At 28.7% G+C, this 15926-nt stretch overlaps 1 protein-coding gene across 2 annotated transcripts; it reads left to right on the forward strand.

The window, feature by feature from the left end:
- Positions 1 to 372: 372 nt before the first annotated feature.
- On the forward strand, positions 373 to 3364 carry LOC114392483 (dual specificity protein phosphatase 1-like). Of its 2 annotated transcripts, XM_028353635.1 has the most exons (5): positions 373 to 480; positions 679 to 815; positions 892 to 1027; positions 1588 to 1708; positions 2918 to 3364. In XM_028353635.1, exons 2-5 carry the CDS (start codon positions 690 to 692, stop codon positions 3081 to 3083), a joined length of 549 nt encoding a protein of 182 aa, XP_028209436.1. In that variant the 5' UTR covers positions 373 to 480; positions 679 to 689; the 3' UTR covers positions 3084 to 3364. The 2 variants fall into 2 exon arrangements, with proteins under 2 accessions (XP_028209436.1, XP_028209437.1); XM_028353636.1 differs by lacking the exon at positions 373 to 480 and having other exon boundaries at positions 923 to 1027.
- The last annotated feature ends 12562 nt before the right edge of the window (positions 3365 to 15926 follow it).

The raw sequence follows: 15926 nt of genomic DNA on the forward strand, positions 1-15926 counted from the left end.
CCACCTTTCCTCTCCCTCCTTTGCGTGTCCTCATCTATGAGTTTTGACTTTCTGGTGTGGGAAAAGATATTTGTTGTGAAACAATAAATTTGGAATGATCATTCTTGGAAGTAAATTTTTGAAACACTTATTTATGTTTCGGAATAACTATTGTGAAATGTAATTTTTACCTTTTCAAAAGGTAAAATTATCTTCTAGAATGACCATTTTAGAATAAGAGTTTCTAATAAAAAAAAAACTATTTTTTGTCCAGATATAAAAGATGAGACAATCTGAATATAAGTGAGGAGGTGTTGAATTCAAATAACAAAGGCTTTTCGCATCAGCCCATCCTGCCCCGTTACCATCGTAGCCCAATGTATATATCAAAATATTTTGATTTCGAAGATGAAAGAAAAAAAAAACGAAAACAATAATTAGTTTGTGTTTGACAATTGACACTGCAAATATTTCGCTGCAATCAAATTCTACGGTTCGTTGGTGAGTTCTTCTCCCTTCTCTTCTCGCTAAACTTTTTATCGCATTCTTCGGCTGTTATCGTAATTGTCGTCGTTCATCAGATTTTTTTTTTCTTGACCGTTTCTGCAATCAGTTTCTGCTTTGCGATCGATTTTCATTACTTATTTATTAATGGTCAGCGTTCATGTAAGTATTGAATTCGCGTTTATTGTTTGAAAGGGGGATCGAGAATGACCAGCTCAGCGGTTACGGAACAATTTGACAAATGCATGAAGAAGCAAGTAGAAGCAATTGCACGAGTTTTGCATTTATTTCAATCCTACAAAGAGGACAATATTCCGTGCAAAATCGACGAGGTGCAATTCTCACTTCGATTTTGTACATTCTGTTTTTGTTAAGGCTTTTATTCCGTTATTGGTTTGCACTATGCAGGGTCTCTATTTGGGTTCGATTGCCACTGCAGCTAACAAGCCTGCTTTGAAAGACTGTAATATTACTCACATTTTGACTGTGGCTGGTAGAATACCACCTGCACATCCTAACGATTTTGTCTATAAAATTATAGACGGTATGGTAATTTTCATAGAAATCAAACTTTTATTTGCTTTTCATGTCGATCTATAAATGTGTGTGACTGATGATCAATAAACGGGTTTTGACATTGATATACGGCTATTCTGATTGGGTTTTGGGGAGCATCTGATTTTATAGCTATCAAAAGGGGCTTCATGACTTGTAATTGAGCTCACTATAAATGGGATTAAACTCGTGGCTGGAATTGAAGATGTATACTTTGTGCGCTTTAGGATAACAGTTGTGTTTGCGATCTTAAATAGTCCATGTTTTGGTCTTAACAGTTTGACATTCAGTTGCTGTCAAATTATTTAGGGATGTGGACTTTAGGGGGCAATAATTGGTTTCTTGTATCTTAGAAATTGTGTTTTTGAACAAGATGGCTTCATATGAGAAATGTTACATCACGTTGCTTGCAACAATGCTTCATATGTTTTTTTTAATATATATTTTGCTAAAACTACTGAATGAAGTGACAGCATGATGCTTATTGTCCTTGAACATCTAGTTCTGCATCCATACTAAAGATACGGTTTTGTTGGAAAATTGAGGCAGTTGTTGACAGAGATGATGAAGACTTAAAACAATACTTCAATGAGTGTTTTGATTTTATTGATGAAGCCAAAAGACTCGGTGGAGGTGTTTTGGTTCATTGTTTTGCTGGAAGATCAAGGAGGTAACTTCCATTCCTTTCTCCATTGTTTGGTTGTTTACATGTGATCACCTCTTGTTCTTGATAATTTCATGCATTTTTGTGCTCTGGTTTAAATTATCTGGAGTATTGTTTCTCAAGAAAGAAAAAAAAAAAAAAACTAGAAGCAACTTGTAGTTCATCATCCAACAACCTTTAGATGCTGGCTCCTATACCAGTAATAAAAGGTGTTAGAATGCAAAAGGCTCATACCCAGTGAGGGCTTTTGATGGGTTGGGAAGAGGGTAGATGTACACAGCCTTACATCCCACAAATGGAGAAACTAATTCTAGGACTTGAGCCAGTGATCACTAGGTCATCAGGAAGCAATCTTACTGTAAGGTTGCTCCAAGGCTCACCCTTTTTCTATACTGGTAATAACGTAGAAAATGGCATGCACATGAGTCAAAGTAGCAAGTTTTACATGAAAAGTCTAGTAAACACCTGTGAAACTCATAATTTTGTAACAAAGATTGTACTAGGCATGACAATAATCTTCATTTTTTGCCTTGTGAAATATCTTTACATATCTAGTTATATGAAAATATTTCTTGAAACCTGTTGTCACGAAGTTTGAATAAGTATATGTGTGTTGCTATCTGGAACTTAAGTATATGACTGTTGTGCTAAATGTGAAATTGTTTTCATATAGAAATTTGTAAATCTGTTGTAGCCTTGAAAACTATAGGTATCATTTACTTGTTTTCTCTGCTTCATTATTCTTTTCTTTTTTTTGGAATCTGCTTTTGTGTGGATCTTTCCAGTTTCATGTATTGAAAATTTCAAAGAATAATGAAAGTGCATGCTTCAAGATTATTTGACATCCTCCCAGTGAAATAGAAGTTCAAAACTCAATATAGCATGAGTTGAATCAAATTTTTATTTTTCTGGCTTCCATTTGTGAAATGCTATCAAATTTTTAAACAGGTATGAAGCTAAACCTTAAATTTGTTAACATATGAAAAGTAGAGAATTAAGGACGTGCTTGAATTTCAAGAGTGATGAATTACCTCTTTTACTTTGTTCCGTAACTTCAGTTCTGCATGAAACTCAAGTCAGCATTTTACTACTTTTTTAAAGCCCGTATCTGAACTTCTTAAAAAAGATCTTGGCATTTTTATTGCTCTTTTGGTTATTTCCCTTTTCATATGATGAACTGGGCAAAATTGGTCCTAATAATGTTACACCTTCCAGTGTGACTATAGTTGTGGCATATCTGATGAAGACTCGAGGAATGAGTTTTTTTGAAGCTCTGAAACATGTGAAGAGTATACGACCAGCAGCAGGTCCCAATCAGGGTTTCATTTGTCAGCTGGAGGACTTTGAAAAGTCTCTTCAAGGTGCCAATAAATTGCATTAGTCTTATTTACAATTGCAACCTAGCTTGGTGCATTATTATAAACGCATATCATAAGTCATCTACATAAAAATGGTATATATTTACGTCTTAAATATATTTTGAACTGATACACCTCTGAAACCATCAAGATACACATTTACAATTGTAAACTTACACGTGAAAGATCTTTTCTGTAAGGAAGTGAAATTTGTAATGATTGCTTAAACTAAAAGAGTTTACTTGTACACTATGTTAATCTAGTAGAATGTGCTTCATGAAGAAAGTAAAGAGGTTTTCTTCAATTATAGATTATTGTTATTAATTGCCAAGCATTTCGCATACCAGAACACAATCACATATATACTTCAATCAACGATGAACCGATGATACCTCATAATACGTTTATGGTTTATGCAAATCCTTATCTGTCGCGAAACTTTGATTTCACCGCGTTGTCTTTCTTTTTTGGTTTTTCGGATTCTAAATTTTACTACACGACGGTGGCTTTAGGAATAAAAACAAAGAGATGGCTGCAAATATGACTAAACTTATTTTGAGCATCCTTTCTCTTTGAAAGGATAAGAACCAACAATTTTTTAAGAAAAAGAATTTTTAAAAGTAGTTTGTTTCAATGAAAATTCCAAAGAATTTTTTTAAAATAAACGTTAAAAATTTTCACTTTTATTTCTCTCTTTTTTTCAATTTTTAAACTCTAAGAACACATTAATCAAGAAATCATAACATTAAATAACTTTTAAGCTTAAAAATTGTAAAATAGTTTAAATTCAAAGTAATTATTTAAAAAATATTTTTTAACTTTACATATAAAGTAGATTTTAAGCTATAGTTTTTTTTTAAAAAAAAAATACTATAAAGTTTTGCTTGATCTAAATTTTTCTTTAGTTTAAAATTTATTTTAAAACTAAAGCTTCAAATAAGAATTTTAAAAATAATTATAAATTCTCATTTATTTCTTTTAGCTTAAAATATATAGCATGAGATAGGGTAGGAAAAGAAAAGGAAGAGAGAGAAGAGAACGAAGAGAGAAAGAGTAGGAAAGAGAATAGAAGCCATTTATTTAGAAAACTCGTTTACATGAAAACTGTTAATAACTGTTAAGCTTCGATCAAGGATGGATTCATAAATCTATTAAAGGGATGACCGATAACTTTTTTTTTCTTCCAATTATAAATATCCAACTTTTAAAAAATAATTATTTAAAATAATGTATTCTAATTTTACAGGTAATATTAAAAATTATCTCAAATAATAAAAATAAGAAAATATATTTTAAAAAACTATCATTAAAAAATTCTAATTTGATTACTTGAAAATTAAGAAAATATACAACAGTCGAAATCACTAATTTTAAAATAAGAAACTAAAGTCAAATTTGATCAAATCATGAGGACCTAAATTGAAAATTATCCTAAAATTTAATAATTTTTATCCTCGATGAATTTAAAAATATTTTAATGGAGAATGTTATCTGTTTGGTTTTCTAAATTTTTGTTAATATTTTTATTGATTTTTATATTTCTTTGTTTTTATTTTTTGGGCAACAAAGGAATGAGGATAAAACTATGAAGGATTAAGAAAAGAAAGACAAAAAGGGCAATCCAAAAGTAAACTTTTAAGAAATTTGGACTTGTTTCTCTTTTCTTTTCTTTTTTTTAGGGGAATGATTCTTAGACACCAAAGGCTTATACATCTTGAGAGAAATGAGAAGAGAAGAAAGATAAATAAGGTGATATAATGTGAAAAAAATGAAAGATATTGATAAAAAATATTTGTAAATATTGATACTATTATTTTTGTTTAAACGATAATTATTTTTTATTGGACTTGTCTCTTTAGTTGTAGTTATTTGGCCCAAAGGGAAAAAAAATAATGATTGATTTTCTATTGTATTAATTTTGGTAGTTGTCATCAAAGGTCTTGTTCTCTTTATGGTTATTGTGAACGACAATCAATTATAACAAATAACAACTAAGGATGCGTTTGGATAGAGAATTTTAATTGAGAAAAATAATTTATTAGAGAATTTAAATTTTTGTAATTTAAAATTCATTGTTTGGATGCTTTTTATGAAGAATTTGAAATTTTAAAACAGAATTTTAAACAATTAAAATTCTGGAATTTCAATTTCCTTCTAGTAGGTGAGAAATTGAAATTATCTTCTTACAATCTTCTTCAAGCAATAGAGTCTCAACTCCTAGAATATAGATCGGATGTGAACATATAAAACACGTATAACTAACACACCAATCATATTTTCTCTTTTGTTCATTCATTTTTTTTCATCCTCATAATTTTAATTTTTTTTATCTAAACATAAAATTTTGAAAATAAAAGAATTTTAATTAAAGTATTTATAATTTTTAGAATTTTAAATTTATCAGAATTTTAAATTTCTCCATTAAAACGCACTCTAATAAACTTGTGGAAGCCTCATTATCACATTATTATTCATTTCAAATCCCTTAAAATAAACACTACCATAAATGAACGTTTTAAGACTTAAACCTCTCCCCCTCAAAAAAAGAAATGCTTCTGCAGTCGCTCTCGGAGTGGGCAACCACAATGTCGACGAAGAACGTTGTTCTGGCAGATCTACTACGCTGCTCCTTCTGCTACATCCACAACTGCTACAGACCACCCATACTCCAGGTAGGGGAAATCTTTTTTTTATTTTATTTTAAATATAGTGACATTTATAATCCTAACACCGTCATATCAATTGATCGTAAATGATTAAATTGATCTATTTTTAAAAAAAAATTGAAGATGAAATTAAATCTTTTAAAAATTTAAAAATTTAAAGATTAAAATGTTTTTTCTAAAATAACTTGAAATTAAATTGATAATTAAGTCCTTTTATGTGTAACTTTTTTTTGCTTGAAAATCTACTAATTTTTTTTTTGTTAATGAATCTAAAATTTTAATTTTAGTTAAATAAATATTTATTCAAGATATTGGCCCAGACTTATTACGCTTTAAACATATTGACCCAAATTTTTTGTTAATGAAATGTCTCTTCCTCTGCATATCACGGGCGATAGTATAAGCATATAACACATTTAATCTTGACTTTTAAAGAGTAATTTTATATTGTTTGATTGTTATGTTAGGAAAAATTTGCTAAAAAAAAATTGAAGCTGCAAAATTTAGTTGATAGTTGGAAGTTAAAATATTAATTTATTAAATTAGAAGTATTTAATAAAATTAACTGTAATTAAAAAATATAAAATGAAAAAAAATATCATAATTTATTTTTAAAAATAATAAATAAACAAATCATGGATAAAAATGAAATAAAATATAAAAAATTAAAAATTAACATATAAAAAAGTCAAAATTATTGAGAAATTATTTTAAAAAAACTTATTTATGAAGTATTTTTTAGTTAATACAAAAATTAAAAATTAACATAAATATTTTTTCAAACATATATTACATGTTACTAAATTATTAAAGAAATTAAACTATTACAATTATAATATGAAACTCTACTACTGTTTGGAATTTGGATGGGGTGACAATATTGTTAAACAATATAAAAAATTATGTCACCGATCTTTCATAATTAACCTCTTAATGTGAAGGGAAATACTTTTCACATTAATTTTTTACACATTGTCTATACTTTTTATGAAAAAAATATAATAAAAAATTAAAAATTATTAATTTTATATTTTAAAGTTTGAATCATTGTATTAGTCTTCTACAAGTTTTGGTCGTCGAAAGGTTTCTAAAAAATGTAAACTGTATTAGTTGTTTAAATTTTTTATTTAAACTCTCAAGTCTCAATATTAAGAAGAGACGTAGGCCACACAATTGGACCTATTTAAGGTGTTTTTTTTTTTCTTGATACCTATTTTTTTACTTACAAAACACAATTAAATATTTTACTTAAAGAAAACTAAACCCCGTGGACTTTTGTTTAGAATCAGTTCCCTGGACATGGACATTTGAGAATTGGTAATTTTCCAAAGAGTCATCAAAGTTAATCTGCCAAAGATTTCACATGTTACTAAATTAATTTGTAAGATATTTTTTATCGCTACTTAATATAAATTATATAGTGATATGGTATATCTTCTCAAAAAATATAAATTATATAGCGGTATGGTATATCTTTAGACAATAACATTAATGGCAACCCTTCCAAAAAAAAATTAAGGCCAACAATTTAGAAGATTAATGTAGCAATATTTAAACCTTTTAAACAAAGTAAAAACCAATTTGCTGAGTGAAATTTTAATAAGATTAATGCCACTACGCGTGAAACTTTGTAAGACAAAATTGAGGATCTTTTCAAGATTTTTTAAAACAAAAAAAAAAAAGAGTGTAAAATACGCAATGGATAAATATCTTGGTTTCGTGATGCTTAAGATTTTACCAATCTTGGTGGAATTATTCCATCTTCGTTCATTATTTCTCTGTCCTTATTTTAAACTTTTTTATCTGATATTACTGCATAAAGTGGAGCCGAAAGTCAAAACTATCGTCTATTTTGAATTCATCTTTACCATAACCATGATGAAAGAAACTTTGGGCAGCACTCTCACGCCTCATGTCATTTTCCATCTTCATCTTGGAACCTACTATCATTGTTGTTCTTCACAGTTCCTTCATCTTGGAACCTACTATCATTTATGCCTGCAAAATGGCTGATTGAAAAAATAAAACAAAATAATTTATCTTTTTAGTTCTAAATGTCTTCGTATATTTAATTTTTGCCTCTAGGAGAAAATAAAACATGTTAGTCCCTACACACCTTTGTGTAGCAGTTTATTATTTTCAAAATTTCTTATCGTGTATTAACGTAGGCCACTGTCTTTTTCTGACATAAAACGACTTGACACTTGCTAAGCACACCGTCGTTTCCGCGCGTGACGCTGAGAGCCCTATCGCAATCAACAAACCAAGTACGATTGGGAAGGGAGCCACCGAGCAGCATGCCACGTGTACGTTAAGAAAACGACGAACATGCTCTCTTTTCATGGGCCTCCCGTACAGGAACTCTTTCTTTCTGGGCCAGGGGAGTAGTAAATAGTTAAGCATATGTTCACTTACTGTATGCCTAACACGTGGGATCCACTTAAACAAAAACAGAAGGAAAATGTAAATAGCATTGACATTTTCACTGCTACTGCAGTTTGTTTTTTTACTGGAGTTGTATCATGATATTCTTAGTAATTTAATATGGAATATTACTAATTAATAAAAAATAAAGAATACCTTTCGAAAACAATTATAAAGGTTAAGAAATTTAAATCAAGTGATAAAAGAGAAAGAAGAGAAATATTATAAGTAAATGATGATCCAAATCCAATCTTAAATTTGTGTGTGTAAAAATGTATCTATTGAAAAGATTAATTCTGTAAATGAATCTTGGTATATTAAAAGATGAATATTGTTTTTTGAAAAAATAATCTAATAAGAAAAAATTAAGAATAAAAATATCTATATTAGAAAATAGTGTAGTTCACTCTTGCTTTATAGAAGGAAATTTTTTTAAAAATGCAACGTGAGATGCAAATTTTCTAAAAAGATATATTACATTTTAACTTGAATTTGAATCACTTTAGAATTCCATTGAAAGATGTTGACTTGATCTACTTAATAAAAATAATTAGCTTTTGTAAAAAAAATAGTTAACACATAGAATAAAAAATTATTTTATGAATAAAACTACTATTAAAGAGAACAATTTATCAAAAATTACTCTTAAAATACTATTAGTTTTTTATATTATTATAAGTACCCGTGATATAATTGGAGACATTTTTGCTTTGAAAAGCGAGTGTTCTTACTTAGTTTTGTTTTATTTTCTTGATTTTTTTACTTTTTGTTATTAGGTCATTCTAGACATCCAATGGTCCAAAAAGAGAAACAGAAGGAAATGAAACACTTTCAATATTTAGTGGGTGAAGAAAGTTTGTGGTTTAACTTCAATATATTTTTCCTTATCTTCGGTTTAAATTTTTGGTTCTATATGTTGTTCTCCCCTACTAATTATGCTAAAAGAGAAAATCTCACGATTTTTTGTGCGAATCATTTTATTATTTTCTCATATATATAAAAAGGCTTTCTTCAGCATATTAACTTCATTTGAATGATGATTTTCCTCTAAAACAAAGCCTTCATTTGGATAGACGAAAAAAGAAGCAAAAATAGAATCCATTAATTAAATAGGCCTCTGCTGACAGTCCAAGATGTCATTGATGTTCTGCTAAATAGTATTAGAAATTCCTTATATGTTCTACTACTTGATTCAAAAAAAAAAACATCTTATTGAGTTTATCTAAATAAAATATCTAAATAAAAATAATATTTTTCTTCATTATACTTCCTTTTAGTTTATCTAGTTTTATTTTATTATATTTCATTAAGTTCACCGTTAAATATTCAAATGCAACTACAAATGCATTATTTTTCTCCCCTTGTAAAAAATATGCAATTATAAAATTCTGCTTCTACCGCAAATACTAGATAAATTTTGGAATATGGTTAAAAGTCACAAATTAGTTTGATTATGATATTGGTGTAAAATATTTATTAATTTTATAAAGGTTGAGAGTTTGTAAATATATCTCCTAATCGACTTAATTATATTTATAATACATTTTAAAAGTATCCGTCCATATCTCTAATTAAAAGTTTACGATTATTTTTTCATAATGATCCTCACCAATTAAAAAACAAATAAAATTTTAAGAACTAATTGAAAAAAAATTCATAAATCTAATTAAAAAATTGATAAAAATATTGGAAATCCATAATAATTAATCCCAAATTAAAAATTATATTCTTTTAAAAGTTTTTTTTTAAATACACGATTCTTATGAAAACTACAGCTAGGCATACTCACGATTGGTATTTTTAATTTGGATGATCTTATATCCTCTTATTAATTTTCTTACATATTCTCCTATATTACCTTATAAAGCAAGTATTAAATGAAAGAATAATTTTAAATTTTTTAACAACATTTTCTTACTTAATTTTATTCTTTTGTGTGGCAAGTATTAAAAGTAATTTATGTTGTGTAACAAAAAAAAATTATATTTTCAAGATATTATTTTTTTTCCTTTATGTAAGAAACAAATTAAATGAACACTAAGTCTAGTTACTATTGCCTTCTTTGTTAGCCTGTCATTCATCATTCTTGTGTTGGAAGCTGGTCTTGGGTTTGAGATATGAAATTACCCAAAAATATCAAATACTTTTTTTGGTTGACCTACCATGGCAGTCTTTCCACTAACAACTTCCTTTTTAGAAGATTTGTATCGCTTGAGTGTGGAGACTTGGATTCATACCTTGCGAGATTGTCTTGCAGCTACACAAACTTGAAAGTTGTTCAACTTTGATGGTGCAATATACCTCAAATCAAGTTGAAGTGCTTTTCATCAAGACCATTTTTGACAGTGTTGTTACTAAGAGTAGAGAAAAATCCTAGACAACTCTAACGGGTTGCTCTCGAGGAGTCATTTTGCAAGCTTAATATTGATGGAAATTTCATTGGGAACCATGATCATTCTAGGTTTGGTGGTTTGTTTAAGAATAACTTAGGTGGTCGTTGGGTTCTCGTTTACTCAGGTTCGCGTGGGTATATTACAAACATTGATAGGAAGTATTAATGATGGGAAAAAAATTTAAAATAAATTAATGATAATAAGATTAATTTTCTAAAATTATTATTATTTTTGAATGAAGTCAACAATCTTTAACCAAAGAATTAGTAAATTTTTTTACTAAGGTTTAGAATTATTCTTTTCATTTAAGAATTATACTAATGTTTCCCACTAAAATATTCAAATCATTCATTATGGTTTTGTTGCTTAGAAGTTGGGAACAGAGACTCGGAATTTAGGGTATGTGTCCTCCTACGGCCTCTTGATTGGAGTATGGACCTAATTAAGTTTAACTGCCCCGGTGAGGTGTGCTCTCAGCTGCACTTGGCAACTGGCACTAAATTCCATTCCATTTTATAGACACGCACAAACACATGTTCCGCAATTAATGGCTACAGCGGAAACACATACAATAAATAAATAATGCAACCAATAAATTCAGGCTGTTGCTGTAAAACAAATTACTGTAGTACAGTACTACTACTAATATCTTTTTTATCATTGAAAATTAGAAAAAATTACGTAATAAGTACTTTGAGCTTAAGTTTATTGTGATTAATTTAGATGCATCTATAAAAGCCATTATGTGCAAGTGAGGAAAATTCCGTATGACATTACCATGTGAAAAATTTGTACTACCTTTTTTACATATAAATACTTGTAAATTTTGATTAAATTGTACTTATTTAATATTGGGTTTATGATGTAATAGTCTCGTTATGATGTAGTAATTATCAATTATGAGATGGTGGATTACATTAATGGTTATTACGAGGCAAATGTTAATAAGTACTTTGTAGTAGTGTTCTAATTAAGGAATTTTTTTTAAAAAAAATCAGTATTTTTTAAAATATCACGAATATATTTTTTTATTAAAAAAACTTTCAATGTTAATTCCTTAATCATTATTTTAAAATCGATTGGAAATATAAAAATAAATAAATTTTGAATTGAAGAAAGAAAAAGAATTTTCTTAAAAAATTATCTTAAAAGTTAATTTTACTTTTTCTTAATTGTTTTTTATAAATAAAAAATACATCGCCACCCATATATTTTCCCTCACTCAGTGTTTCCAACATTCACTTGATTTACTCGCTGGTCAACAAGTAATTAAAAAGAGTTCAATAGCAGCAACCAGCTCATGGAAGTGAAGATTCCTCGTCAATTTTAATGACTCGTGAAGCTGTACTCCTTTGCAAGAAAGAGACGGTCAGAATGACAGTACACTTACGAATAATAATATTCTTTCTATGGTTTATACACATATATAGAAAGGATTAATGATATTTTTTGTTTTTTTTTTTGAACTTAATAGTTTTTCGTATTTTTTAAAAATATTACTTAAACTTTAGTCCTAAATTTAATATATTTTTTCTTTATGCATGATGAAAATTTAGGTATTTAAAAAAATATAAGGGCTAAACTACTGTTTTAAAAGTTAAGGACAAAAGGCAATTAATTTGGAAGCTAAAAACACTACTAACCTATTATTTCAAAATTTAAAACAATACTAAATTCTCCTGTGAAAATAAGTCCTCTAGCTATGAAATTTTTTTAAATATAAAATGTGTACTGAACCAGATTAAGGGATTTTTTAAAAAAAAAAATCACAAATGCTACTATTTCTACGGCTAATATGAATCTCGTCGTCTCCTCTAACTCCGATGAGGATTTGGAGTATTATTTATAAGAACTTCGACGTTTAAGTACATATGCGAGTGAGTCAGGAGGTGAGAAAATTGGAGGTTGATTATTTTATAATTTTGTTCCCTGCTCCTTTTACAGTTTATTACTCATTTAATTTTTATAATTTTTAAATTTAATTCTTTTAGTTCTTATAAGTAATAAATAGATTTTTTAGTTCATAAAATTTAATAAATAAATTTTTTAATACACATTTTAATTCTCAAAAAATTCTTACTGTTAATTTTTTTTAACGACATTTTAACTATAGAGACATTTTCAAAACTAAAATATAAATTTTATGTATTAAAAAATTACTTATTAACGGTATAAACTAAAAATAATAAATTTAAAAATTATAGAAACTAAATAAATAATTAAACTCCTTTTATACTATGTTTCATCCATTGGCTGGTGATGTCATTTTCGTTTGCAAGGAATTGATAAACTCCTTTTTCACATTTGAGGATGGATGTATGGGGAATCATTACTTGATATATTTTACACTTCTGGTTTAATGTTCGTAAGTGCATCATTATATTAGTATTTTATTAGGTTAGTCAAATATTTGGGTCGAAGTAAGTTTTAAGGATTTTGGATATTTTGAGATATTAACCCATCCATAATATATATTATCAAACTCGAGAATTTAAGTAAATTTATCATAATTTTATAAACTTAACTCATAAACTCACAAGAATTTATTTCATATAAAAACAATAATAAAATATCTATAAATAACATACCAATTAAATCAAAATAGTAAATTATAAATTTCACAATACTTAAATAACCAAATTTAATAATGCATTATTAATAGATAATAACTTGCAAATATTATAATAGTGGTAGATCATTTTCAGCGAGGATTTGATGTTATTAAAGAATAAGGATATGATGTTATTAAATCTAAGATTTTTTTATTCCAGAATAATACTAAATGAAAGTATGTTCAATATTAAACAAAAAGAAAACAATTCAAAATGGCTTACATTTTGATTTAATTTTTTTAACTTGCTAACTCAATAATAAACTGTAGAGTCTACTGAATTTATAAAATCTATCCGACGTCTACTCAAAAGATTGTTTACATACAAGTCAACTCAGAGAGTAAATTCGTAAACTCATAAGAGAGTTAACAAGTTAACTCGAGAGTTTGATAACCATATATATATATATATATATAAGTTGTTTAAATGTTAAAAAATAATGTAATTTTTTTTTCTTTTTGGAAATTGTTTAAACGTCAAAAGCAGTGTAAACCTTTTTTGTTTGTCATATATATCTTTTTTGTTAGTAGTCTTATTTGAGATAATATCACACACTGGACACGGTCATGATATGTGAGACTAGTCTCTTCTAACGTATTAAACTTTTGTTGGTTATGTAAACTTAACGATTAAACAATGATATTTTCACTCATTAATGAAGTTGAAAATTTTGTTTGATTTTGAAAACACATTTTTTTACTGCTTCCAACACACATACATATGATTTATTGAATTAATTTTTCCACCAATATAGTGTGTGTTTGAAATTATATTTGGTCTTATTCAATATCAATCTAATATGCAAGAAAAATTGATATTGAAAATACACAGAAAAATGATCATGGTCCGAATCAAACACATTATTAATTGTATTTTTTTAAGTTTCAATGGGGTTTATTTCTCAAGAAACTATTAAATATGTAATCTAAAATAACGATTTGCTCATGGGTTTGATCAATATTTATATGATACATAACATAATTTTTTAGTTTTTAAGAAAATGTTAATAAATTTAATTACATGTCATGTGAAGATTAATTAAATCCATGTAATAATTTTTCGTTTGTTTTCATGTTAAAGAAAAGAACAAAAGTCATATGATGTTAACTTTTAAGAGGTGAAGTTAGAAATTACGTGTGAACTGAATGGAAGTAACTAACAACAAAAATAATGGAACAGACCCATACTATGTTGTTAGGTTTTTACGTAACTTTGCGCCGTCCGCATAGATCCAAAGCCTGGGGCACCATATAGCTCGTGTGTGTCCTCATCTGCGTGCATTTTTCATGTGACTCCTCATCCCAACCCAAACGGGAAGAAGAATAGGATTAAACCAAACGCGGATAATACTAGCTTTGTAGACAAACAAATGGACGGAAATTTTTTGGATCCCGAGCATGAGCAGAGAGATGTACCCCCACATTAAATGCTCTCTTAGGCAGCAGCACTCGTCTGTAGCGCTAGTTGGCGTAAGCACACCAAACACCCAAATCCTATAATCTAATGGAACACGCTTTAACAGTGAAATTGAAAGATAAGATAATTCACATTCCTTCATCCCTCACCCACCCAACAACTCAAGTGGAGCACTTCAATTCGGTACTCACGACTCACTAAAATCAATCAAATACTCAAGAATGCTACTTATTAAGACGCTATTTTATTGTAATCTTTTTTTAGGGGAATTGTTAGCTAAAATTTATGATAAATTATAAATAAAACTCAAAAAAAAATTGTGAAACCCATAAAGTTTTATAATTTTTTTTAATAAAAAAAGTAAGAAAATGTGTTTGTAAATATGAAGTACGTTAGAAGTATTTCTGATGATGAGTTGAATGTAGAACCCACATCATGAGAGATTAGACGGATGGATGGGATGAGGGCATCATGATGATGGAGTGGGACCCGCGTCTGAGTTTCTTTCCGCCTTGGTCTTGTGTAGTTGTGTGTGTGCATTGTGCAGAGTGGTGAAAAGAAAAGACTATACAGTTCCCAAAAAAGGTGGCAAAGTGTCAACGCCGTTAGATATTTAGAAATATAAAGTAGTTAAGTTGTCTGTGTCAAGAAAGCCCTTCTATCACACACAGGACACAACCAATGCTCCTGTGTCGTCTACCTTCTTCCGGGCTCTTTCTCTGACACTCTCCACCACTTATGCAATTGCTTAGTCTTCTCAACTTTCATTACTAGACTCGCCCATCCTAACACTCCAATTAGCCATTACCAATAACTTACCATTTCGTGAAGGAAATATTCCACTTTGCTAAATAACAGAACACCTCAACCGGCTCTATAGTCAACCCCACATTTTACATGCTCTCTCTCCCGTTGTCTTCACTCATTGAGTCAAATAATTCATCTCGGCTATACCAAATTCTAATTTTAATAATAATAAATCAAGTATTTTTTCACGAGATGAATTCTGTGTCCATCACAATACGTGGGGAAGGGATGTACGACTGAGTGGCCCCCACCCACTCCAATTGATAATCACAATAGATTAGAAAAGACTGTATTGGTGTGGGTCCAGCCCCGAATGGGTAAATTGCCTCACTCACTCTCTGCACCGCACCGCACCACACAAACATCCATGATTTCCCTCGCATACACATTGCAAAACAAGGAAAAAAAATCTTCGACGGTGATCGATGATGCACAGACACACACATGCCAGAAGATAAGACATATTAAAATAAAATAAAAATAGTGCTTCCGAAGATAACTGTGCAATACAGATGGGAATCGAGCTAACATCCCATTCTCTCTCTCTC

Source organism: Glycine soja, chromosome 17 (assembly GCF_004193775.1).
Source record: "Glycine soja cultivar W05 chromosome 17, ASM419377v2, whole genome shotgun sequence".
Lineage (NCBI taxonomy): Eukaryota > Viridiplantae > Streptophyta > Magnoliopsida > Fabales > Fabaceae > Glycine > Glycine soja.

Bases quoted from the DNA above. Each gene is read 5' to 3' on its own strand.
- LOC114392483 (XM_028353635.1), top strand. From the start codon at position 690: ATGACCAGCTCAGCGGTTACGGAACAATTTGACAAATGCATGAAGAAG. The intron at 1,028-1,587 runs GTATGGTAATTT...AAATTGAGGCAG, and splicing joins TGTCTATAAAATTATAGACG to TTGTTGACAGAGATGATGAA. The intron at 1,709-2,917 runs GTAACTTCCATT...TACACCTTCCAG, and splicing joins TTTGCTGGAAGATCAAGGAG to TGTGACTATAGTTGTGGCAT.